This window comes from Temnothorax americanus, unplaced genomic scaffold (genome assembly GCF_048541705.1).
Source record: "Temnothorax americanus isolate GAGA-0224 unplaced genomic scaffold, ASM4854170v1 Scaffold20, whole genome shotgun sequence".
Classification (NCBI taxonomy): Eukaryota; Metazoa; Arthropoda; class Insecta; order Hymenoptera; family Formicidae; genus Temnothorax; species Temnothorax americanus.
The window spans coordinates 1,963,191-1,990,962 of record NW_027509339.1 but is presented as its reverse complement, the minus strand read 5'-3'; the positions used below and the strand labels follow the sequence as shown (position 1 = coordinate 1,990,962).

The 27,772-nt window shown below is 36.7% G+C and overlaps 1 protein-coding gene across 2 annotated transcripts in view; it reads left to right on the top strand.

The window, feature by feature from the left end:
* Positions 1-27,772, top strand: part of Cad87a (cadherin 87A) — a 200,361-nt gene that overhangs the window by 29,646 nt on the left and 142,943 nt on the right. For both annotated transcript variants that reach the window (XM_077406008.1, XM_077406009.1), the window contains exon 3: positions 4,298-4,339. In XM_077406008.1, the coding sequence (XP_077262134.1) occupies positions 4,298-4,339 (42 nt within the window). The remainder of the gene's footprint in view (positions 1-4,297; positions 4,340-27,772) is intronic.

Below are 27,772 nucleotides of genomic sequence, written 5' to 3'. Positions count from 1 at the left end.
GTCTCCGATCGAAACGGGACGCGCTCAACTTTTGCTGCTCCACGAGATTATCGTTCGTTCCTTCGCCCGTGTTTTTGCCTCGAGACCCGTGTTACCTCTCCATCGTGAAATGTATGTTAGTGACTGTAGTAGTGGATCGCCAGTTCACTTAACCCTTAAATCAGACACACTCGCGGCTTGCCAACAAAGTGATTGCGGACATTGATCCGCTTTAGACTCCACATTTTACTTGAACAAGATATCTTTTTAGCACGGTTAACCATTCTTTTCTATCGGAATGCAATTGCAGAATGTAATTTTTTTTAACAAAAAAATCTAAGTTAATAATATTACAATTATGAACAAGCGAAAAACGAAGATCTTCTTTGAATTAAAAATTATAATTCTGGATTTGTCAAATTAAACGTCATTGATATAACTGTTGCCTTTATTAACGTAATATCGCGCATTTTAAAAACCAAAGATATACTGCAAATGTATAGTAATTCCGAACTCATATATTATCTCTTGCCTCTCTTCCCTAAAATGCTCACGCAAAGACAATAAGGGACCAATGGAAGTGAAAAGTTTTTTTCCCTCGTCTTTAATTTTCTCCCTCTTATTTGGAGGTGTCGGTTTGCGATGTAATAAAGAGCTGCGAGCCATTTTGGAGTTTTGCATACCAAACGTGCGCACGTTAACGCGTGGGTGAAGCGCGCGCATGTAACAACCGACATTACTTCGAGATCTTGAAGCGTCGTGTGTTACGACCGTTCGCTTCCTCCTCCTTCCCGTAGTCGAAGGGGAAACTTTCACTATATAAATAAGCTGTTGCTCCGTCGTCGCGACTGACAGCTCCATTTGCGACTTTAAGGGAAAAATTCCTCGCGAGAAAGACTAATCGAAAGTATGCTCACAGACTGGCTGTGAGTTTTTCCGACTTCGTGAGGGACCTCGCGTTTCTCGCTTATGCTCCTTTGTCCGACGCTTCATTCGACGCCACGCAAATGCGGCCAGAAAAATTGCGAGACCGTAGTTTTGTCGCGAGATAAAAATTAATCTTCAACTACGAATAAGTTTTTTACATTTGTATCTCTCTCTATTTTCTTTCAAATAATTAAATCAGCGTTTACATCGTATAATAGAACGTCTTGCGTATTTTAATCTCAGCATTTTTTAAGATGGAATTTGATACTTTTTTATTTTTATCTTATATATCTTAACATCTTTTTTTGACGGATGTCGCGATAATTAACAGATCGGCGGTTAATTCATGTCGATTAAATCTGACGCGCACAAATTTGTTCGCGTATTAAGCACGGAAGTTTGGATTGAGCTTATACAACACGATATCCCCCCCGCAATCCCGAATGCGAGAAATTTTGGCAAATGTGTTATACGACGGGTTATACGATCCATTGCCTCGGGGACGGTCAGCGGTCGTAGGCCGTGCAAGGTTGACAGTAAGATAGATTTATAAGCCAAAGTTTCGCCGACTGTCTGGCCATTTATCATAACTAACGCGCTGGATCACGTTAGTCAAACCTTTAACTAGCGCGAGCACACAGACACGCGCGACACTTTACTTGCGACACTCCTCTATACTGCATTGCCCTAATATATCCGTCGCTCGATATTATCTTCCACGACATTAACAGTGAGAAAGTATCGGTTAATATGCGGAATTCGGATGCTGTATGAAGTCATTTTTTGTCGTTCTTTTACTTTAGGATCCATTAATTAAAAATATGATATCTATTGATTCGTTATCGATCGCCGTACATTACGACAGTTTTTAATACAATAAATTTATTGTTTTATTCTTATTTATTTAGAATACATTATCATGTTTACATTGCAAATTAAATTACATATTTACGGACCAAGTTGGTTTTTTTCCGAGAATTAATAGTTATTCCTTTTATTAAATCTAATATTGGAAAGTGTAACATTCGTATTTTAGATTAGAAGTTTAAAAAAGAAAAACAGACTATGTGTTATTTATATATATATATAGTAATTTTGGTGATTAATGTAAGAATGAAGAAGTATATCATATTTTAGATCATTTTAAAAATCGGGGCTTAAATATTTTTTATTATGTTGCTAATCTCTATTACGTTTAACTTCAAAGATCCAAAGATTCAAGGATCGGTTAGGTTTTCTTCAATCGCATTACACCTAGGATTTGCGGATCACTGCGATTCTAAGAGGGTCATTCATTGGTCACGAAACTGTGACAATTACCGTCGTTCCTCGTTAAGACGCCACGCTGAACGCACCATTGTCTAATTAATGAGGTTACCGAATTGCACTCGAAAATGATACCACAATAGATTGCAGATATACTGACACCGAGTGGACCGGATTTCTATGGCGTATTGACGCGCAACAGTGCCCTAATCTATTCTGGCTTTATATCATCCGTATTCATCTCGCACAATGCACTGTATATAGTATTAATCCGCGCACAAAGCAAATTGTATGATATTGTATTATGCGGCGATATATATTTCCCCGCTGTTTTCATTCCTTCTGTCTCACATCACCGGAAAATTTATCGTTCAAAAGTGTAGTGCGTAATATAAAGAATTTATATGCGGAATACTTGTTAGAAATATTGACTTTTCAACGTGTCTCTTTAAAGTAAAGATTGTAACATCTTGGGTGGGAGGATATAGAAACACTCTGGTACAAGATTTTCATTAAGGAAGATTAAACTCGAAGTTTACAAAACGAAAATTAGAGAAAGATCCGCGTATATGCGTATCCGCAATCCGCATAGCGACATATATGTATAGAAGATTCTCGTATATGACATTCTTGCGGAAGAAGGTTCGGTCGAAATTGCTTCGACAGCGTAGTTCTGTAACTGATATATGTCTCTTTGTAGCACTCGCGTATAGACGTAAGTCAATACGCTTCGACATTACCTAGCCGATTCGTTGTACCATTCGTGTTTGCGTTTAATCTCTTTCCTTAGCTCCGAGCTACCAACCCCGACATAAAGGCATCGTAAAGTCCGCTTTGATCTCTTTTTGCGCGGCGTAGCCTTCGCGCGGCGTAATGCATACGACGCCGACGGCGCGGCGAGATTATGCGTTTATTGAAGATTATGTCGATATAACGTCTAGTGGTAAAAAAAACATTGTAAGGATCGCGTCGGGCTCCGTTATGCTGTTTCGCGGATGACGGGAACTGAAGTCTTATCAAGGGAATTGGAAGCGTAAGAACAAAAGGCCAAGACCTTTCGAAAAATGTAACGAGAAACCCGAGAGATGTGATTTCCTTAATCCCTGACATAGCCTTTTTTATGCCAATCCTTATTCTTTATTCTGAAAATTTATGACAATATCTTATTTTCCTGTGTGTACTTGCAATATAAGTCTGTTGTACACTGGGAAAAAAATATTTAGATCCGAAAAAATATTTATTAGATGGCTCCTAAAAACATATTTACTTAATTTAAATAAAAATATCTAATTCTAAATAAAAAAAATATGTGTATTATATTAAGTAAATAAGCTATATTAGAAGGCTAATAACCTATCTAATAAATATTTTTTTGGATCTAAATATTCTTTTTCTCATTGTATGTAAATTTTCGGGATCCGAAGTAGTTTCTACGAACGCGCATTGCTTTTTCCACTCCGGACCGTTGTTCGACGAATACTAAATGGCGAATAACTCATTTATCGAAGAAAGTAGTTCCCTCGTCGATTCTCGTAGCCGCGAGCCTTTAATTCGCAATCGCTGCCGCCGCCGCCGCCGCCGCCGCCATCGAAGATGCCGCCGTGAGAATTTCAGATCGTTATTTACCTTTCCGGGGGAGTTCAGAGACCGCCGCGGGACCGAGGCTCGCGTATGCAAATAGATATTTCATTCCTGTCTGCGGGAACAAGGATCGAGGTTGGGGTGGGGGATAAGGTGATTTTCTCGAGGGAAATTCAACGTGGGGCACTCCGATTCGCTGAGTGCTGCGTTTCTCGTTTGTCTGTCCTCTTTTCTTCCCTTCTTTCCTTGTCCGCAGAGCACGGGCTGCGATAGAAACAGGCTGCGCGGCGATGTACTTTCCTTCGATCCCGGTTTATTTTCCCCGATGATTTCCTTCGGGCTGCGTGCCACCGTCAATCTGACAGCGGATGGTCTATGTAGATCTGTAGATTTAGAAACTGATCTATTCGTAAGCGGATTCGCGTGCGCAGATTCAGTTTCGTAAATTATTTTATTCGCAGAATTAATTTCCACGTTTTTAAACATTTAGATAATGCGAAAGTATGACATTCACTAACGATGAAATATTTCTTTTTTTTTTCAGCGAGGAATGCGGAAGTCGAGGATATCTGAGACGACCGTTGGGGTGAGTACGATGAACTGTTGAGAATTTTTACGCTAAACGTAATCTCGGTTTAAGTCGCCACTAGAATCTCAAGCCCTCACGAGCCAAGCGATAATACCTAAAACTAAAGAATTAAGCCGGCATGCCTGATGTCCTGACACATCTCGCGTTCTCGTAAAAGCAAGGATGAGAGTACGGAGCTGATTTAAGGCTATTTAAGGCTATTTTAATCATCAGACTTTCGAAGAATCTATTTTTACTTATTTTTTAATCTTGAAATATGAACGGAAACTATAATCGCATAAAATAATTCTCGTCAAATTTTTTACATTCTTATCATTAACGTACACTTTTGTTTCATTTAATGGCGAATTGACAATTTTATCTAAAATTTTACGTAAGATTTTACTCACTTCTTAATGATTTTATTTTTATTCGGAATGATTAACAAATGAATTGTATGCAACTTCGTTCCTTTATGAAGTCAAGTGAGCCACAAAAGCGATATTTATAATACACTGAGAAAAAAAGTTGTTAACTTGATTAAATATTTTCAACTTATTACTTTTTTAATTGAAATATTTATGTATTTAAATTAAATACGACATATTAAATTTGACATGATGGAATTTTACTCAAATATTAAAATGTTTCAATTAAAAAAATAATTATTCGTTGAAAATATTTAGTTATAACAAGTTTTTTCTTTTCTGTACATAATTTATTGCAATATATGATGGAAAAAGATACTGTACATATGACTTCGCGCGTGAAAACTTCGTAACATGGCTGTATAGCGCGTATGATTGGTCCGGCGTTCTTAAACCCGTCCTGTCGATAGATAATCAACGTGTATGGCGTAACTGGTGCATTCCATTGCAACCTAAGCCGAAGTTTCATCGACACTTGTTAGATCGGAGTAATTTCTACTCGGCAAATCGAAATGCGCGGTATCCACGAAGTGTCGGAAGATTAGTTTCCTAGCAACCGAAATTGGAGTGGGCTTTGCGCGCCTCGCCCATTACAAGGACTTTAACCCAGCCTCGCCTTAATTACAACACATTTACGGATTAAAGACTGCGATATTTAGAAGGGCCTCGTCGACCGACAGTCGACTAAAGTCCGTAACGCGCGACCTAAAAGTTTATGTACTTGTTCACAAACAAGTTCCACCGAGTTTGTCGAAGAATATTTATTGCTTATATATATTATATTTGTGGGAGATATTAAAATATTTTCTACAAATATATTAATATTTAAAAAATTAAATCGCTATTTATATAATGCATTCGTTATTCGCTAATGTTTCTTAATTGAACTCTTCGTGATTCAATTATTTTTAACCAGACTTTGTGGTTTACATTACCAGTTTAGAGAGTTAGGGGATTAACCCTACTGTAATCAGGCACCCTTGCGAAGCAGCCATTAATTTTGGAAAGGGAATTAAGGTAATGAATTTCATCGAATGAATTAAAACTTTAAGTCATCAGTTGCAAAGCTGAATTGACTTATTCGCGTAAATACTTATTTTCAATTGATACTCTTTGTCTCTCTTTCCTATATATATAGAGTATCTTACAATCATCGCGTACAATACTTTAATAACGTATATTACGGAGATTAGTTAGAACTGAAAATTGTAATATAGAAACTTAAGTACTGAGCATCTTTCGATAGATCTTTGTCTTTATATAAGGAATTTCGGAATTTCCAAAATGTTATTATGATTATAATTATGATTATAATCGTTTTTACCACGTTATTAATTGAAAATATAAAGCTGGACATTTTTCTTAAAAAAAGGAAGGAATGTATCTTAAGAATTTCTACTAAAATTTTATGTGACACTCGAGTAAAAAATTACGTTATCCGAACAAGAGTTAAAAAAGATCGCTATCATTCACGCTGTCTTTCTTATAAAGGCCGACGTGTGAGAACGGCCTTCTGGCTAAGTAAAAGTACGTATGAAAAGCATTTTTGCGAGAAAGGGACACGATAATAGGCTCGCCTCTGAAAGCAGTTCTCAATTCTCAACGTTCGAAGTGGGTGCTCGTAACTAAAAGTTACGAGCAAACTTGATTAAGTTCTCGGGAAGGGTTGCCCACGAAAAAAGAGAGTACATTTGTTTAGCAGGGTCGGAGAATGTAGGAAGTAAATGTGGCACGGAACGGCCGACTGGTAGTTAGGGACGTATTTACCACGCCTAATGACACAAGCAGTTAATCATTTTTGCTCCTGAAATTCGCGCGTCACTTATCTCTTCTCGCGCAATCACCGAAAATTAATAGCCTCGTCCCTAGTTTGACAAGTAAATCTTTCACGTTTATCTCGAACTTTAATACTTAACAAAATCCGAAAGCAAATATTTTAGGATTTATAATATCTTTCGTTACTTTTGTAACCTTGCAATATACATGGTTACATATATAATATATTCTGTATATATGGACAATATATAAATATATGATAAAAATATTATATATAATACTTACTCACACACAGATTATAAAATAAAGCGCAAAATGTATCACGATGACGCCTTAGCCCACGCGTAGGAGATATATCCTAAATGTAAGAGACGGAATATTCAGAGCGTGGGGATTTATCTTGTAACGTATAAAATATTTCCCCGAAGAGTTAACTACCTCATGTGTAAACAGCTCTCGGCGCTCGACGCTCGGTACTCGATGTATACAGCGTGTTGTCAGTACACAAGGTAATAGTGTTTATCACTCGCGCGTCGAGCCTTGACCCATAAGTCTGCAATGAGAGGTCGTCTTGCGTCGCGTTACATCTTGGGACACCGTCGCGTCGCGTTAAGCACACGGATGAGTAAAACGCGATCACTCTCTTAATCGGTCAGCGGCTAATTGCGAGGCGTCGGAAACTGCGCGACACCTTCGTCGCATTAGCCCTTTCATCGTAATGTAATAAGGCGTGCATCGGAAATGCTACGCAGAGAGAGTCGAGCAATGTAATTGACAGCCCTCTCGCGAGTGAATGTGAGTATTATGATGAAGCAACGAGAGAAGCTCAGAGGAGAGGGGAAAGCATCGAACGACGGCGGAGCAACGATAAGAGGTAAGTACTTTATTATTCATTAATTATTTATTATTTTATTAATTAATTGTTTGTTTCCACGATAATCACGTGTAATGCATATAAAATATTTCTGATTTTATTTTAAGAACAGTTAGCTTTTTCTAAAATAATAAATCGAATTCTAATTATTTTTATTACTTATATAACTGTAGATTTTTAATATTAACAAATTTATTGGAAAAAAAATTCTATAAGATATTATTATATTATTTTATACGCACAATATTTATTTTTCGAGATATTATTTTGTGCGGTTTGTTATAATGTAAATATATTTTTGTTTCAATGCATTTTGCACTTCACTGTTGTCGTATGGGTGAATTTTAATTACTTTTAATTTTAACTTGAGATAATGGATTTGTGAAAATTTTATCAGATATCCGTGACATATGACATGCAAACGCATGTACATGTATTAAGTTAAAAGAAACAGCAGAGAGAGAGAGAGAGAGAGAGAGAGAGAGAGAGAGAGAGAGAGAGAGAGCATAGAAGGATTGCTGATAAATCTAATATATCACAGATCCATTGTCTTGTAATATGGACTAAGATTATATTAGTATTAATATTCCATATTTGAACGTGTATATTGATACGTAACTATTGATTTATTATGTAAACGAAGATGCACTGCGCATATATAAGAAGCTTATAAAATAGAGCTGATTATACGTATTCATCATGTATTGATTTTGTGTTTTACACGTACCTACAAAACTAATCACAAAATATCTCAGTTTGAAATACACCTTTGAAATATTTCAAGAAAATATTTCAAAGGTGAAGCAAACTTGGTAAAAAGTAATAAACAAAAATAGAGTGATTTAAAAAAAAAATTGCTTTTAAACGTAATAATGATATTATTTCTTACAACTTTTACTAAAGTATTTTGTACATATATATGATTTTCAGGAACGCAACTAAAAAACGCAATGAAGATACAATACACTAATAATATCAATTTGAATAATTTTATTATATGTGCATTAATAATAACTGATTCTATTTTTTGAGTTACCTATTTTTTAGAAATATTCTTTAGTGAAAGATGATTTCAAGCTTATTTTTTACAAATATTTTTTAATGAAAAAATAAATTGTACTAAATATAACAAATAAAGTCCTGATATTTTTATAATATAAAGTTTTTAATTGAGTTTCTCCATGGTGTTTACATTTCATGGACGACGAAGGCTAGAACAAAAATATATATATTTTTGTATGATACTTATCTGAAATAAATTAATTGAAATAAATTCATATTCGTTAAACACACTAAGGAAAAATCGTTAATATTTGTATATTAGTAGGCGTGTTAATTAATTATTTCTTTTCCTTTGCCTTTGCAAATGTGTTCCCAAATATTCTGTTTGAGGTATTTGGTTTTTATTCTTCTAAGATGGAATATTCTATAAAACTGACATTAAAAAATAACACTGGAACAATAGACTTGTTAAATATGTATGTATATGTCATAAGATGATTAAAAGAGACTCAAGGAATGTGGTTTACGGTCACGTAGTATAATACGAATTTAACACAAAAACCGCGTAAAAATGTAAAAAATAACTATTAATTACAATTTTCTCACAAAATGCTTAAATTTTGTTTTTTAATCTCTTTCAAGGCCTCTGTATGTGTCAATCCATATTTATTTATAACTTTATTTTATATAATATGAAATAAAGTAAGACATATATATACATATATATATAAAATCCACTAAATATTTTATCGTAGAACAAAAGAATTTATAATATAGCAACTTTACTTAGTTATAACATGCAAGGAGATAATTCTGTGATGTACATTAGGTATACATCACAGAATTATCTAGTTGCATGTTATATTAAAATACTTAATAATTAAAATAATTCTTATTATAAAAAATAATTATAATAATTTGTTAGTAACATAATAACGGGATATTTGATTAAATTGACATGAAATTTATGAAGATATGTGTAAAGATGTGTCGGGAATATGAAAAATTCATATTGACAGCAATACCGATAGTACAGGATTATTCGTTTTGACTCTCACCTCTTTTTTGGCGAGATTTATCTTCCATAACTGAACTTTGGAGTTTTCGAAAAGTACCTGACCAAAGTTTTTATCAACTTATGAGACTGTGAACACAGTTACGTTGAATTTATTTTAAAATCTATGCGAAGAGTAGAAAACTATTATGATCTCGACATTTTCTTGTTAGGGTTTTCCAATCCCTTAATTTTTTGAATATGTTTTTAAAGTATTATACGATGCGGTTTCGAAATATCTATAACAAATTTTGTAAATTTATTTAAAAACGCGGTTGCACATCCGATAAAGAATCTTAAATTTAAAATTGACCCAATAGTTCATAAAGGAAGTAATTAATTGGTTTATTGTTTGGTCTCAGAGAGATATAGGGAATGCATTAGGAATACACATAGTTAAATAACCGTAAACCGCTTTTGGAAACTGCGCCGCGTATGGAAATATGATAATTACGTCCTGCAGATCGCTGCAGTTATTCGAGGACTCAACTATAATTGTAAGTTCGCGGAGAGGTCGTCGACGAGGCGAGCATTTATTCGCGGTTTGCGACGGTGAGAGCGGCTCTCGCGGAGAGTGGCTCATCATAACATCGGGCGGTGACAGTTAGTTAAAAGCGCATTTCCTCGCTCCCAACGAAATTCTCGTCACGCGACCGTTGGCGTCGCAGTCGGAACTAACAGATGTAACACGTGCGAAAGCGCTTCGTCCCCGCAGCTTCGTTGCATTCGCGGGCGGTTCGCGGGCTGCTTGAGAAATTGCCGCGCGCGTTTTGTAAATTTTCCCCGCAATCCGAGAGATCACGAGAAAATTTCAACCGAGATTCTTCATCGTGCACAATAAGTCGCGCTATAACAACCTTCGGCAAAGATTTTTTCGATTTGAAAAAAAGCATCTAATTGGATTGTCGCTGATAAAAACGGAAATTTAATTTGCGACTAAAAATGATTGAGCTTATATAACGGACATTTTTTATTTCTATCTGACTGTGATAATATTACAGTTGATTATTATAGCAACTATAAAGCTCTCGAGAATGTCTATTTTCACTCGCAGATTAAGTTATCTTAATAACTTTAATTTAAAAAGCAATATTTTTTCAATGACGCAATACACGGAGATTTTCACAGAAAGAAGAATGCGGGACAACATCACTGATATATCTTTCCTTAAGAATATGGTAATCAAATTTCATTTTTATTTTAACGTGAAGTTATACTTAAAGATACTGTTTCTCATCGTGTAAGATTACATCATACAAATACACCAGGAAATATTTCTCTTACGCTAACATCTAACGCTTTCATTCTTTAACGATTCCATCTAGCGAGGTTTCAACATATTGTTGGACTTGATTCAAAACTTGTCCGTGAATTAAGCTGACGTCAATTGTGCTGACGTCAATACGGATTAAAATAAGCTATAATTAATTTTTTAAATTTTTTAATAATGTTAATATATACATTATAATGGTTTCCCAATTTTTTCTTCATTGCTGTATAATTTGAAGATTATACGAGTATGAGCAAAATTATACGTTCATAATAATATACTATGAAGGTATTAGTCTCAGAAAAAGGTTTCAAATTAGGGAAACGAGTACCCCGATATTAAAACTACGGAATATTTCATTTTATTTGTTTCGGAACGCGCGACGGAAAATTGTTGGAAAATATCACTACGTAAGGAAAGGGCGGCTCGGTGTGGGTGGTTTGCGAATCTTAGAAACGTGCGGAAGGGGTGTTTTCCCGACGGTGGAAGATTTGTTTAGGGTCTGTAGGGGCGGCTAAGGTGGGTGGAGTGGTTGGTTAGTCGGGAGAGAGACTTAAACGGCGAGCAGCATCGGGCGGTGACGGCTAGTTAAGCGCATTTCCCTCGGAGAAGGGAAGTTCTCTGGTGCGAAAACATGTCGTAGAGAACATCTGCTGTCCTGCCTAAAGAGGGAACTCCGACTCCTGCGCGCGTACGGAGGTGACAGAAATCGCCGTTAAAATCTGCTATTTGCGACGGCCTGCGCTGTTCTTGTTTTCGTCATCCTTCTTTTCCGGCGCTCGCTGACTTTCTCGCTCCATCGACTGAAGTCTCTCGCACCTTGTAAAATGATAATGATGCAATCTGGCGTTGTGTACTTAACTTTTTATGGCTCAGACCATTCGAGGAAAAAATTCAAATGTAATTAGGAGAGTTAGTGAAAGATTTATTGACGCCTTTAAATTTAGGCATAGTTCTTTTTATTGTATGACAAAATATTTGTTTTAAAAAATGCCTAATACGTTATATTTGGTATCATGTATCTAATCTTTCATTGGAGTAAAATAAGAATATAATTAAACGTTGAAGATAAAAGTTTTGTTATAAAAGAAAAATCTCAGGTTTTTTTTATATGTTTCTTTTAGCTTAATTCTTTAAATGCATATTTGTACAATTTTTACCGGGTATAAAATATTTAATCTATATTTAATCTACGAAACGCAAATTTAACGATTGTATCGACTTAATTATTTAAGGAATGTTTGGAAGATAATATAAATGAACGTTTCCCCCAAACGAAAATTTGACGTAATGAGAAAGTTTAGTGACGTTTTAAACACGTACTTAGGTATAATCTTTATTATATGTAAGATATCTCTTTTGGCTTTCCCGAGGCAAAGCTAACAGTGATATCTTAACAATTTTGCATCTAGTATAACGTATTCAATCCTTTATCAAATGTCCTGGGATAGAATATATAATTAAGAGAGAAATGTTTAAAGAGAGTTTTGTGGGAGTAATTAAATTCTCCTTGAAAGATTGTTACGCGCTGCATATTATGCTAGTTATTTGATCGTTCTTAAACGAGAGTTGTAACGATTATAAGGGAAATTCTCATGCTATCTTTTGCGAAACTTTCTTTTGTGTCGCATCGTTCGTTTTAATTTTGCAGACAGGGTGACATTGGGAAGGGGAAAGATTTGTTTTTTTTTTAATTTTTGTCAAAAATTTAGTTGCATAATTCTATATTTTTTATAATAAAATATAAATCATATATAAAAGACAAAGATACAAAATATTACAAGAAAGAAAAGTAATTTTTACAATCGTTAGTTCTTCGTCAATTTACATCAATAAATATAATTTCGTACAATTAAATACTTTGAAAATATAGAAACAGTTGCAAACAATTTTTTAGTTAAAATTATTGATAATTCGTTTAAATGTTTAATCTCGCTCACCACAGCGGTTTTGAATCGAGAATATTCACAGTTTGACTATAACTTTTGATCCCATCGCTAGTTTACACTGTCACGATTTGCACAAAGAGCACATCTGACCATCGATCATGTCCACCTGTCGCAGTAACGTGAAAAATACACCACCATCTTTTCGCAATCACGCTGCCAAATATATTCTCCAGCAGCTACATCGTTCAATGTTGAATCTGAAAATCGAATGCGGGTATAGGTATACAAATATCTGATTTTAGCGACATTCGTTGACAAAAGTCAATCTTTCTTGTTATTGACTCATCGAATTAATATTTTATTCAACAAGTTTTATTCAGTTTTCAATGTTAGATTAGTGTACACTGAGAATTAATCCGCAAGTGTGTATGTACTTTGAAGTATTTATTTCTGATTCCCCTCAGCCAACGGGTATGTGAGGCGTAAACGTGAGCGCATCCTACAACAAAGAAATATTGTAGCTCGCGATAGATAATTGCGGATTAATAATGACTTTGTTTAGCCTAAAGTATTTGTCTAACCTTCATTTTAAGCTTTTTTCGAATTCTCTAACATATCGGGTCATTACCTATACTTTATAAAAAATAGCCAAAAACACACTTTTTTGCAAATTTGATCTCAATTTTTTCAAAAACCAGATGTGATAGAAACATTTTACTGACAGATTCGGATTTAGGGGCCAAAAATCTACAGGAAACGACTCGAAAAACCCAATTCCCTATCTGACACGTCGACCAGTGTTATTGTACGTCGTAATACGAGTTCGTAATTTTAATTATTTATTAGTCGGATGATGACGTTATAATGTCCTCATTTTTGCGTCCAGCAATTACAGCTTAGCGTATATTGAATGGCGAATGAAATTATCGCTCCGTATTGCCTATGAAGAGAGAGACTTCTTAATTAATAATAATGTTTGAGCTTCGGCGGTAACAATATCGATATAATAGGGCCTCCTGGGAGTAATCGATTCTATTTTCCGTGGATAATAATCGAGGAGCGGTCGGTACGAGGGATATAGGTTTTATTTATGGTCGCCAATGGCGGTACATTGGATAATAATGGTGCCATAGAGTTGTATGGTGGCCTTTGTAATAATTCAGGGATCGATGTAATATTGTCAGCATACACATTTTGAATTCAGCATTGATATCGCGGGTCACTATATCTGGAACGGCTTTGCAATATATATTAAGAACGCATAAATGCACGCAAGATGTCCGGGTTGCATTGAACTATTCATTATATATGCGCACTCATAATGTAATTATGAGATAATTTTACGGCAATATGTTTTCGAGACTTTCGTATAAATCTGAATTTTTCTCTATGACTATACACATGCTTTCGTGAAAGCGTAGTTCGTCACGGAAATTTTGGTATATTTTTGCGCTTCTGACGTCACCGATATGCAGATACATGTACTATAGCTAAAACGACCATCGCATATACCATCTTAAAGGCAAATTTTTGCCCTATACCGTTCGAGGGAGCAGGAGATGCCGGAAGATATTGTTTGGGCTTTCGCCGAGTATCATTCAAGGATTTTTCAGAATTTCCATCTTTCCCGGTGATTGCTCATATCTTATGAAACATACGTCGCAGCAAGCATTCTCCTGTGTAATATTTTTTTACGTTTTTACTGTAAAAAGAACGCGCAGCATCTTTATCGCGTTCGCGAAACACGTGCGTGAAACACCGTCGTGGATGCCAGCGCGAAAATTACCTGCTATTTAGCGATTTTTCACGCGACGCGCTCATTCGCAATAAATACCGAATTACTAAAATTACGCGTGAGCGAGCGTGTATTTTCATTCGTTCCATCATTGTCGCGACATATAGAGGTTTACCCACTCACGTGATTCGGACGATTTTTTCATGCGGGATTTTTGACGAATTTTAAGCTGACTTTTTATTACGGAAAATATGACGGAAGTACATATTTGCATGTTTACTATATATATATTTTTTATTTATAAGTTCAATTTGTTAATTTTATTTCTTTATTGCGTTTTTTATATTGCTGCATATATGCGGCGTGATCGTATATACACGAAATGTTAAAATTAAAAAAAATATATTTATAGATAAGGAAATTAATTTTTCAAATTTATCAAAGAATCTGCCATTAAAAGAATTAATTTTCGATATTAGTGAGATTTCTCATATTTTATTTTGTCCGATTCCATCTATTCCAACGCTAAGCCGACATTATTATAATTATTATAAACGCGGACTTTATACATATCGTGAAAATTAAATTCTATAGTAGTATATAGAATTCGGATAAAGCATGAAAAATTATGTTTAATTCGCATTTATTAAAGCACTAATTGAAGGACTCCGGCGTGTTGCATTTCGCGTGACATTTATTATACGACACGGGAATTAGTTTGCTCGCTTAATATGATAAAACAGCATTCGCGCGTTAAGCGATATGAAATGTAAACGATCCGTGTTTGGCAAGCGCAATCAATTTTCGCAACAGTTAAATTCTGCAATAATTGACGAATGTATTTGCCAGGTCAGAATATGTCGCGTGTCATGTATCACAAGTCTGTTCGAATGTTGTGTGTGGCTTGTTATCAAGATTTTCATTCATCAATTGATCCGTTAAATACCCACGTATATTATCATATTCTCGTGGGAAATCGTAACAATGATAATGCAATTATATGTCGAAAATTGTTACACGTTCGTGATCTTCTCGATAATAATCACTTCGCACTTATATGAATTTTTCAAAGACTATTTTGAGAAAAGTATTCCAGAGAAAATATCGCAGATATCTTATTTATATAGCTAGCGAAGATAACGATGAAACGCGTAAATGTAAATTGTTCGTTAAACTGAAAACATGAGGAGCACAATTTAAAATTTCGAACTCGGAATTCAATTTTATAACCTATTTCAAATCCGAGCTTGCAACGCTCGACGGCGTGACGAAATCCGGGTTTTCAATCACCGATCATTCAAAGCTTTAAGTGTAAATTAATTCGATTTTCCGCTTTTCATTGTGTCCGCTGTAGCCTGAGAAATCGATGCGACGCGGTGATATATTTTATCATGGGGGACGCGGCGGAAACGCGCGAAATACGTCAGGCATAAGCTCGAAACGTCCCGCCGGACGTGATTTTTACGGTGGAATTGTAACGCTATATCGATTCACACACACGCGGGGGATATATATTAAACCAATGCAAATGGACGGAATTTCTGTTCCACTTGGTTTATAATAAAATTCACAAATGTTTAGAGACACGCCTGTTAAAATTGGCGCAATTTGATAGGGCGCCGCGCCGCGCCGCGCGATAGTACGATTTTTATCGTCACCGGATGTGTGTATCGATTCCCGGGCTGATTTACGGGCTGTTTTTTAAGCGCCGCATCCGATGCATCATCACGCGGTTGACGGGCACGTTTTATATAGTCACGATTATTTATTATAATAAAACGCGTAATCCGCTGGCGACCAATATGTCGTCTCGAGCGAGCTTCGTGCGTGTCGCGATGATAGTGTCTCATGAATATTAACGCGCGTCGCGCGAACACACCGTTACTTCAGTTCCTCCGGTTGTTGTGCTGGCCGTGACACTCATAATCAAGAAATTACATTCTTACGTCATGAGGTATCAATTTAAGACGATGAATATGTAGCCGAGTCCAGTGACATGACGCCGAAAGTAAACGGGCCGCTTGGATATAAAAAAAGTGAGACTGTTAATTAGAGAAGGCCTATTAAGACTCCTTAATATCTACATTAATTGCCCTGTATTATGACATAAGAAGTGAGAAAATCACGAGAAAATAACCCGCGAGTAACTTTGGCGACTTATTATCATTATCTATTACACGGAGAAAATTTTATATTAAATTTTACTATGCTCTCGCACCAACTGCGGACCATCAAGACGCCCAAGTTTAAATGCTTATAGTCTTATAGTAAAATTACTATGTCCATAGCATTTAGTGCTACGATCATAGCATTATTATAGCATTGAATGCTATGATCGTAGCATTAAATAAACAAATCATTTAATTTGCCGGTAATTATTTATGTGACGCATCGCGGCCCACATAGATTGTTTCTTTTCCCTTGAAATTTTAATTTCCCACAATTGCTCACGAATTAATGACCGGCAATGGTTATACCTTACATTTTATCTTTTTTTCTTTTCTCACTGTTAATCCGTGGAAACTAATCACCGCCAGTTTTTCGAAAGACGTTAAATTAGTAATTAAGTAAAATGAAGATGAAGTGTAGTACAATAGAAAAGATTATACGTGCGGCAAGGTGACTGTCGAGCGTGACGGACGGGTATGGTCGTTAAATGCGAGAAGCGTCGCGTGGCGATGAGACGAGGAAACGGCATCCATCGTAATGGATGCAATTAAAAGGCGCAGCGAGAGCTGCTGAGATATCGACAAAGTCTACACCGCGACGACGTCGCGCGCGGCGCCGGTCTTCAATCGAGTTCTCTCACTTTGAGAGATTTTCGGGAGTCTCTAGGTAGTTGGTGACGTCGACGTCGTTGTTGTCGTCGTCGGGTGTCGTGCTAGAGTGCATCTTCTCTCGCGTCGGCTGCCGGATCGATTCTCGCGTTTCTCCTCGCGAGAACGGGGTGCAGCAGCAGCAGCAGCAGTAGGGAGGGATTGGTGAGGCTGCGAGAAAAGGGGAGGAAAACGATCGCTGAAGACCTTTTCTCACTATCGCGCGTTTGCCGACGAGACGCCGGATGCTGTGACGTTTACGCGCAACAACAACCGTCATCGCGAAACCGAGTAACTTTGCGCCACGATAAAACCAGCTTTTCGTATCAGAATCAGTGCGCAAGAAAGCAATTGGTAACGTTAATTAGATATACAGCCACGTCGCCATGGGTATCTTAATAACTTTAAAATCAATATATTTTCAATATTATACGCAAAATCATCTGTCCGATAAAGTATTATTGGCAATATTCCGACAGTAGAATGTTCTTTTTAAATTACGGAGATTTCTCTTCTTCCTTCTGATGCCGTTCTCTTTTGGTACAATTTTCTTGTCTTGGAAACTACATCTTTCGAAAATCGCTTATTCGCCTTTTCCGATGCGATACCGTCGCGTACAGAAGTTCGTTCATCTGTTTGTCTCGCCGCCCTCGCACTTTGCGGAAGTTTATGCTTGAGAATCGAGCGTACTCTTTCCTCGACCTTTTATTTTACTTTCTATCCATCTTTCGTATTTCGGTAGAACACGGGAAAGCGCGGGAGATGTTTTCTCGTAATTGAAGTAGTATCGAGGTACTTTCCAAAAACTTTCTGAAAAGAGATATATTTTTTAATCATATATTAGATATCTATACATAGGACTAATAATATAAATTATATTCTGATGCTTTGGAAGTGCTGCACGCTTTTAAGCTATTAAATATTGAACTACATCAGTTTATATTACAAGCTTCATACGCTTTTAGCCAATGCGGTAGGTAGGTTATGCTAAAAGGCACGCCATTCCATTACTGACAATTAAAAAATGTATGTACGAAAATGGATCGAAGTGAATATTTTATTCTTGGATTGTGAATATTCTTTTTCTCATTCTCTCTCGCTCTGTGTCACGTTGTGTGCCCTTCGTCGGAATTGAACTGGCATCGACGGCGAGTAAATCGATGATTATTTTCATCGATACGATTGCGCGATTGAGTTTTGTCGTCGTTAATCGTCACGATTGTACGGTGCAAACGAAGTTTTATGGTGCATCGAAGTTGTGCGTCTGCGCGATGCTTTCATCGTTGGCCTATTTGCATTCGTTGGTCGTGGCAGCTTGCCTAAGCCTGAAGCGCGCCAATTTTTCATATACGTTTCATGAAATTTGACTTCTCTGCAGAGCAGATTATTTGACGTTTTCAAGCACTTTGACCCATTTACATCTTTGCACGCAGATTGAAACATATAAATATTGTAAATACATAAATTAGATATTTCTGATTTTTTTAAACAAAATTATTTATTTTTTATTTTTTCGCATCTCTCTCTCTCTCTCTCTCTCTCTCTCAAAAGTGGACTTGCACGTGCATAATTATATCTAAAAAATTTATGATATTATATTAATGTTTTTTGAAAATGACAGAAATCTTGAAACTTGATATCTGGAAAATACTATTTATTAATCTGTCTGATAAATATTAATACATTCGCAACAGTTGCTGGTACTTTAGTATTACATAAATGCTAATTCATCTCTCTGGTTTACAAAGTTGAGTTATAACAATGAGACGTCTGAACGGTTTGAATTTCTTGAGTATGCCTGATAGAAGCAAAATCAATGCCATACAAATTTTAGGAAATAAATTTTCTATTTTAAATTTTTGCTTATAAGTAGGCACCTTATAATTACTCATTGCTACCTGATTAATTATAATACCACTTTTCACATCCGTTTCTCATTTTTCTTATATATGTATCGAGAGATAAGAACTCGCGTGCAGTAAAATATTTAAAAAGTTATATAATTTTTGCACGGCGGTATTATAAATTGTGCAAAAAATTTGCGAAAAATATATAAATTGATTAAGGGAAAATCAAATCTTGCAATCGTAAAAACTGAATTGAGAAAAGTGATTGACGTTGTTTTACAAATGACCGTTTGAAGTGGGTTAAAAGGTCGGAAAAGCATTTTTCGCGCGTGCATCGCTTTTCGTGTTACCTACGCGATTACGTTCGTCGCGTGCGGTTTAAAACGTAATGATTTCCTGATAATTAATACGAATTGCTTCGGAATAACACCAGGTCGCATTTTGATTAAAAAGCTTTAAATATCGATAGCGGGCGAAATATAGAACAAGCTATCTGGCAAACAAAGCGGAACACAGCTTTTTCATGTTTTCAGCGATGTTTAATATCGCAGCGCGAAACCATAAAATAATTCTCTCAATATTTTATTGCGAGCAAACTTTTTCGTCTTCCAGCCGATGGAAGAAATCGTAAAAGTGCTACTGTAATTATTTAGTGAGCAAAATAACAAATAATAAATATTTGGAATAAAAATGGTATAAACAAAATAAGAAGCTTCCTTCGCCAGTAAATAAATACAAAACAAAAAGTCATGTTTGTTCGACCCGACTGGCCAAATAATAAATATATTCAAAAATGGTATATATACTCTTTAAAATTTATGACATTTATTTTATCTTATTCGGATATATATTCAGAAGGAGTTCAGCAAATTTACACGTTTTAGATGATTTTCAACTCTTGCGAACAAAAAAAAACGGACTTGCATTTAATAGGTTTTTTTCTTAAAGACGAGATATCTTATATACGATGAAGAAAAGGCTTATAATTTTAATTTTATATATTCTTTTATTGTAAATCGTAAGTTTTGAAGCAAAATTTCTCGACGGAAAGTTGTTTGATCCGAAAAAGTTGAAACATAATTTATAGATATATATGATAGGTTGTATCGAAACCATTTTGCTAGTTTCCCGAAGATTTTGTCATTTTGAACCACACTTGATCCGCTATTGCGAAATTAGGTAACTTTGCAAAAAGACATGTAGCTGAGGTTTTGTATAGTCCCGCATGGTCCTCCTATGTACTTCGCATATGCACCGACAGATACAGCTTTCAATCCATTGAACTTCTTTCCTGGTCGACGTAAGACACGTCGTACTTATTTGTGAATATAGTTTCTAACATCGTCACCGTTTTATACACGACACAATATTCACAATAAAAACGATGGTAAACAATGTTGGTATTATTTTTATTTTGCTAAAAAAATATTTTGTAGAATTATATAAGAATTGTATATTACTATTTTAAATCATATGGTCAGAAAACTATATGTATCATATAATAAAAATATATAAGCATACTTTTGAAAAATTATTAGAGATAATATGTATTTGGACTTTTTGGCGTAATAATAGGTTGGCAAATAAGTTCGTTCGGTTTTTTATATATATACCAGTCAAAAAAACCGAACGAACTTATTTGCCAACCCAATAAATGCATTTTATTATTATCTTGTTACGTCAATACTAAATTTTTTTATGCTAAAACACTTGACACTGAAACGAGAAAAGGAAGAAATTACTTACGCGATACAGTTTTGTTCTGGCGTACACGCGGCGCGAATTGACGTTTCGTCTGATTGGCAAATTTTCAGTACCGAGCAATTTTTCTGTTGACGCGTCGACGCGTTTTTCATTTCGCTCGTTTGCGAAATCAAGTTAAAAATTCATCCAGCGCGCTCGTCGGTGCGTATGTCTCTTTCGTTTCTATTTGCTCGGCCGCTGATTTTTCCGCGTGTGCGCGCGCGCGCGCGTCAGAGTTTTTCGCACGGCGAACAAATCCTACGCGTTTGGTAATGAGAGATGGAGCGTAATTTTGTCGGTCGTTCCTTTTTTTTCGCGGATACCGCCTGACGTGGCATCGATGAGCACGCATATCGACGCGGTAACAATGGCGAATTGACAGCCGCCGACAAGGAAAAAAAGTTCTCTTTTTATGAATCATCTCTTTTTTTAACACGCAAAGTGTGTGACGACAAGATTGACGAACGGCGCTTTCTATCAGAATGCGGATTGTAGCGTTATTTATGAGGCGTGTAAAAACGTAATATGTATTATACTGTGAGAAATGATTTCAATTTTCGTGTTCACGCTCCGTGTATAATGCTCACGCCGAGACACATGGACGGATCTTTAAGATTATGTAGCGTGCAAATCGCAAAGTATCAGGTGCAATGGTGTAATACCGTACAAAAGGCCTTTTCTTTTGCGTCTTTTTACGATATGTCACAGTACAAAGCTACTGCGAGAATGTTCTGGGAAAGTTCAAGAGGGAAATTCTCGCCGAAGCGAAAGGTCTGCCTCTTTGTACTACCGATCGTCATTATCAAGTTTCAGAGCGTGCCTCACTTTTACGAAAATTTTAAAGCGAGAGAAAACTCTATTCTGTTACATTTTCAAATAATTTCTTTTTTTTTCTAATTTAAAATGGTTGGCGAATATATCGCGAGCATATTTACTTTTCGGGACACGTGACACGTGTTTCTCGTGAATTTACACGTTATGTAAAATAAACGAGCTAAACAAATATGTAAAAAAAAAAACATGGAAGAGAGTGCGAGGTTAATTACGGTTGCAATAATTTTTAACTGCATTTTTTATTGAATGTTTCTGAAAATTTCATAATTTCTCAGCAATATATTTTTTCAACGGGTATCACATTTTATTTGATTTCTATAAAAACAACTTAAAAAAATATATTTATTTATATATGAGAAATTATGACATATGATATAAACTAAAATATTAAGCAGCATTAAATCAAAATGCACAACATTCTCAGTCAAGGGATTAAAACAAATAGTTGATATACACCTATGAGAATTGACGGTATGAATACCTATAATATCTAAAAACAAATCTTTAATAATTTTTTATTATACATTATACTCATTACATTACATTACATTATATTCATCACATTACATTACATTACATTTCATTACCGTAAACGATTTTTGTTGTAATAATGTAGTTCTCTGTGCGACTTAAAATAATATTATATACATACAATAATACCTTTTTACAAATTTATATGTTAATGAAGAAAAGTACTTGTTTAGGATAGACGCGACTACTTTACACCTTTTATTGCTCTGGACAGTGTTAGTCGTCTGTAAATCTTTATACGATGAAATCGGTGTAACAATCTGCTGGTTTAACGACAAACTCTTACCATAAAATCGCATTTAAATTCTTGTTAATAAAATGTACGCAGATAAAGACGATGCTGCGCTAACGCTTTATTTTCGTCGGTATAGACATATATGACGGCACGTTATTCGGGATGCCACGCGCGCATAATCGTTCATAAGGTCGTACGTAGTTAGTATTCCGCGGATGTGAATTCCGCGCGACTTCAAAGCACCTCGCACAGAATAATCCGCATTTTTGCGTGACGCCGTGAGTCCGCGAATAAATGCTGCGGTCGACCGAGGAGAGACCGAACGAACGCACGACAGTGAGCGATTTGCGTATTAATAATGTGGAAATGCACTCGAATGCAATCAAATCGGAATCGTTAACCGCGAGACAGGAAGACGCAACCTCGCAGGTTGCACACAGGCCAAGTGCAGCATCAAGTTTGGGGAATAAAACGCGATTGCTTCGCTTTCCGACGCGACGGGGACGGCTTTTTCCCGAGGAAACTTCTCTCCAAGTGCAGACTCTTCGTTCTTGAACGCACGGCTCGCTAATACGGCTTACGTTATGCTACTGCTCCGTTGCACGATCGATGTAACATCCTTGAATGCTCGTTGGAAAGGACATAAATTGTAATATTGTACTTGTTATGAGAGACAAAGAAAATTAAATTTGCCGTAAGAGCGGGGGTTTGCTTTGTGATAAGATGCGACGAATTTCGCAATATTACAGCTCTTTTTTTTTGCATTAATAACGTATTACTCACCTGAACAATTAACTGATTTAATTATAAAAAAACATGTAAATTATACATTAACAAATATGAAATCTTTTGGAGTAAATACAATAAAAGAAACAATTATTGGAATCAGAGATTGGATATCGGACAAAATATTTATAATAACATTCCTGGATTAAGCACATTAAAAGACACATTCATTAGATTCAAAGATTGGATATATAATTAATTTGATCCCGTAATGAATGTATGAATAAGGAAAAACAGAGGTAAGGCAATAGAGATATTTTAATTGCTCTTGTAAAATTCGTAATTTATTGCATATCCCCGCAGGGTTCGCAATCTACTACCAATAACTACCCTTCTCCTCTTACTTTAACCCTTTGGACCAACGGCTTAACGTCTCTTTCCGAAAGACGGAGCCCAGTTTGCTCCGCACAAGGGCCTGAATCTTGCACGGAGAGGCGCAGCTTTCGGAAAAACATTCCACGGCTCTAGTGGACTCGAACCTGGTTCCTCAGATTACGAGTCTGGCGCTCTACCACTAGACCACACTTTGGCACACTGCAATTCTTCGGCATTTCATTGGTACTTGAAGTTACTCGAAAACAATATTTCTAAACAAGCAAATATAGATATGATAGTCTCGTTATTTCAATTTAACATCAATTTACAACGTTACAAATACAAATTAGTATATGATAGTATATATAATATCAGTTAAATATTAAATTAATTACTGAAAAATGTAATAATAACAACTAGCCCTATTCTTATACGCCAAAATGGTAATTGTAGAATAAAATGACCAGCAACCGTCCACCATATATTTTAATGATCTATATGAAAAGAGTTTTTTAAAAAGTTCTTTTGTGCAAGCGAGCGCAGAACAGAGCTCGCTATAGCGAATGGTGACGTTAAAATTCGAGTTTAACGTGACTGTTATTTTCATTTAAGTGTGAACCGCGCTTTATACTGCACGTTTTGCAATTTTGAACGAAGAAACGCGTGCAAAGTGCCATGAACAAAGAACGCAGTGCATTTCGGGTAAATAGGAGGAGATATTCCTTTTCCGTTTTCTCTACCCTCCCACGCTCTTCCGCGCTCGCGCGTCCACGTGTATATTTATTCGTGCACGCACGTACACGCCAGTAAATAGACCGATACACGTATATCGGTGTGCGCACATATGCATGAGCGAGTTAGCGGCGGTGCGATGGTTATCGCGCGAAATAGTCGAAACTTTCAGCGGAGTCCTTTCGGGAAAACCGGAGGGGCGGCTGTTTGCCGGCGCGGTACGATGCACTCGGTACACCATCTGCGAACGGTGGAATGGTGAAAATGGTAAAACGGCGAAAATGGAAATCTGCGAGTGAAAGGGACGAAGCGGAGGAGGGGGAGGAGTCATCCGTAAAGTCGTCTCGCACGCGGAACGCATCTGTATCTTCAATATCGCTCTGTTATCAGAGCTATTTACGATCGCGTTTGGTTGTAACTGTTATATAATCATAAGCGTATAGCGAGGAGAGGATTTTAAATATATAATTGATACTATTTATAAATACAGGCATTATATAATACACACTGATGTTTACCAGTTATCTTTGAATTGCGGAGCAATTCAATTTTTCAGTTTATTAGAAATTGCATCTTCCTGCTTATATCACTTTATATTTTTTACATACCATATATTATTATGGCACGCTTCATCCCTTGTTTTATGCATTTAAAACATTTATTTGTCACGCGCGACACGGAAGACGGGGGTTTGCAAACAGAAGGGAACTTCTGCGCGCAGCGGCTGGGGGTGTAAATTACACGTGTGTAAGCAGGAACTAAGCGCATTGTCGGGACGTTTTCGGAGGGAAACGGCCAGAGTGACACGAGTTCTCATAATCCGTCGCTTGACCCTGAGTCAGCATTCGTAGACCGTCGTAGTCGGGTCGTAACAGTTTTGCATCCGGTGCGGTTCGCCTCGGCGGCATCGCGGATATATGCTACGGCGGATGCTACGGCCCGAGAGATGGTTGGAATACGATTACATCGGCCAAAAAAGGCGACGATAAATCTACCGATAGAAATCATTTTCGTAAATATAGAAGCTGCGTTTTATGTGTGATAATTTGTTAGCAAAATTTGATTGCTGAGAGAGAGTTGAAAGGGCGCGTTGAAACTGTCTTCTGTATTTTGTTATAAAATTAATTATTAACTTTTTTTTATGGACATTTACATTTATATACAAAAACAACTGTCGTTGGGAAATGAATCTTTCTCTCTTCTCCTTTTTTTTCTTTTTGACTTTTGGACGTTTGGGTTATTAATTTATAAATAAAAGTTCTGCTACATATATAATTACTGAATTACTTCTTCTGAGAAACTAACATATTACCCACGGTCCATCTAATTATTTTATCTGCTGCAAGCAGTTAAGAGTGTATCATTTACGAATTAGTATTGTTAACTCTTTAAGGGGCACACATCGATCCCGTTGGAGTGAAACGTTGTAATTTATAAGATAGTCTTAAAAGACGTCCCCGATGAAAGTTTTTTAGTTTTCTTTTAGTTTTTTTTGAAATGTACATAATTATGTACACAGGCCCTTAAAAAAGGTTAAAACGTTTTGTATAAATATAAAAATTCAGTTTGTTAAGTAAAAGGAATCTTATTATATATGAATCAACCCAATAAAACAGAACCTTGTTCCTTCGCGTTCTCTCCATTTATCACAATGAAATGCAATCAATTGTCGTGCCACAAGCATGCACGAAGCGAGGAATGCGTTTACATCGCGAGGAATTCTAAATTGACTCGAGACGGTCGTCTGCGAAGATTTCGCCGTCGAAACTTTCTGGCCGCGCCAGCTAAATCCTTCCCGATTGCAAGCGGACGACCGTGCCGTTGGCCAATTCGTTGAGAATTGACAAAATCGACGAGGAGTGGTAACTTGTGCCGAACTTAACTTAGCACTTTTCGCACTACTTTTTTCTTAACTGTCTCTTCCTGTGTCAATAAGATTTTTCCCCTTCGACTATCTCTCAACGGGAATTGTCCCGTGGAGAACGCTCATTGTTTCGCGGTAGAGAAAAATTAAGTGAAAGAGAGAGAAAGAGAGAGAGAGAGAGAGAAAGAGAGAGAGAGAGAAATAGATATATAGAGGGAGGGAAGACGAAAATTCTTGCTCGGAGAATTTTGAATGCAAATGAACCAGTTGGACCGCGACCGAATAAAAGCTAGGTGGCTATGCAAAATTTGATGACACTGGCCCCACGACGACGCCCGAATGCATAACCATGGCGTCGGGCAAACTTCCCGAAACATACATCGTACCATCGTTCCGACACGGCGTGTGTACAGACGAACCAGCGAACACGGGGCCGCGCGGTTGGTCGGATGCGCATTTATTATATGCCGCGTTATACACCTGTAAATAAAGCACGTGCCCACGTGTGATAAGCAACGTATGACAATCTGTTTAATCAGCCGACTCTATATATGCACGATCGCATCAGTAGATCGCAGGGCATACGCGCTCGCGATTAACTTTAATGAACTCGGCGATGTATCTTCGGTGATGCATTCCTCTGTTATTCACCGCACCGCGGACTTATCGTTTCTCGCGCACGATTAAAATGTGATTTTGAATTTTGGCATTTTATGCAAATTACGTTTACATGTCTCTGCGAATTTATTGCCGCAACCATTTCGTTTTGTAAACGATAATTCCCACGGGAAAGTTGCATATCATCAGAGAAAGTTTTGCCACGTTTATAATTTTATCACGGTCTTTTCGTATTTTGTATCTTCATCGCAAAAGTAATTTTTACGTTCATTTTCGTAAAATTTTGTTTTTCAGATATGTAATTAACACATAATTTGTTACGGTCTTCCCGGCCCGTGTTATTATCGAGTTAAATACGAGTACGCACACCGCAATCATTTTATCGTGGATATCTCGAGTTACGCAAATTACAAACTGGTCTATAAAAGCGAGCCGTCTCTCTAACTTGCTGTTTACGATTGAGTATTAGTGTTTTGGCTTCCCAGCAACGAAAGCGGCTGTGCGTGTGCCGTGGTGGGCGTTTCGGGAGTCAAAGTGCTTTTCGCGGCGTAATTTTCTCTCGACAGAGAGAGAGAGAGAGAGAGAGAGAGAGAGAGAGAGAGAGAAGAGGGACACGTGCACAGGGTACGGCGGTGATCCGAATTTCCTCATAATCCGACGATTGGACCTGGCTGGGGCTGGCGAGAGCGAACTCGTAAAAGCTCAGACCAAGCTTGTCCGCCGTGCGGTCGGTCGACGTTTTATTGCGTTTTGCAGTTGTCCCATTGGACATTGCCTGGCCATATCGCACAGTATGGAGGATAATGACTATGGAATTGGTGCGAAAGATATCCGCTCGGTAATAGAATCGATATAGGAATCGGCTAAAGCGATATAGCTTTAGATAATTCTTAAAGGTATTCGCGTTTATATATAGTTACGGTTACATTTGTCATTTCTTTCGGGTTCCCGAAAGCAATTGAAAAGCATGTTGTTTCGTAAAACTTTCGATTGTTATTATTGTAATTAACGATGTAGGATCGATTCTTCTTTCTCTTTTAATTTCGTCAATAGTATTTTGACTTTTTGTTAGATCTTGGAGCTTAAAATTCGATTAGCAATT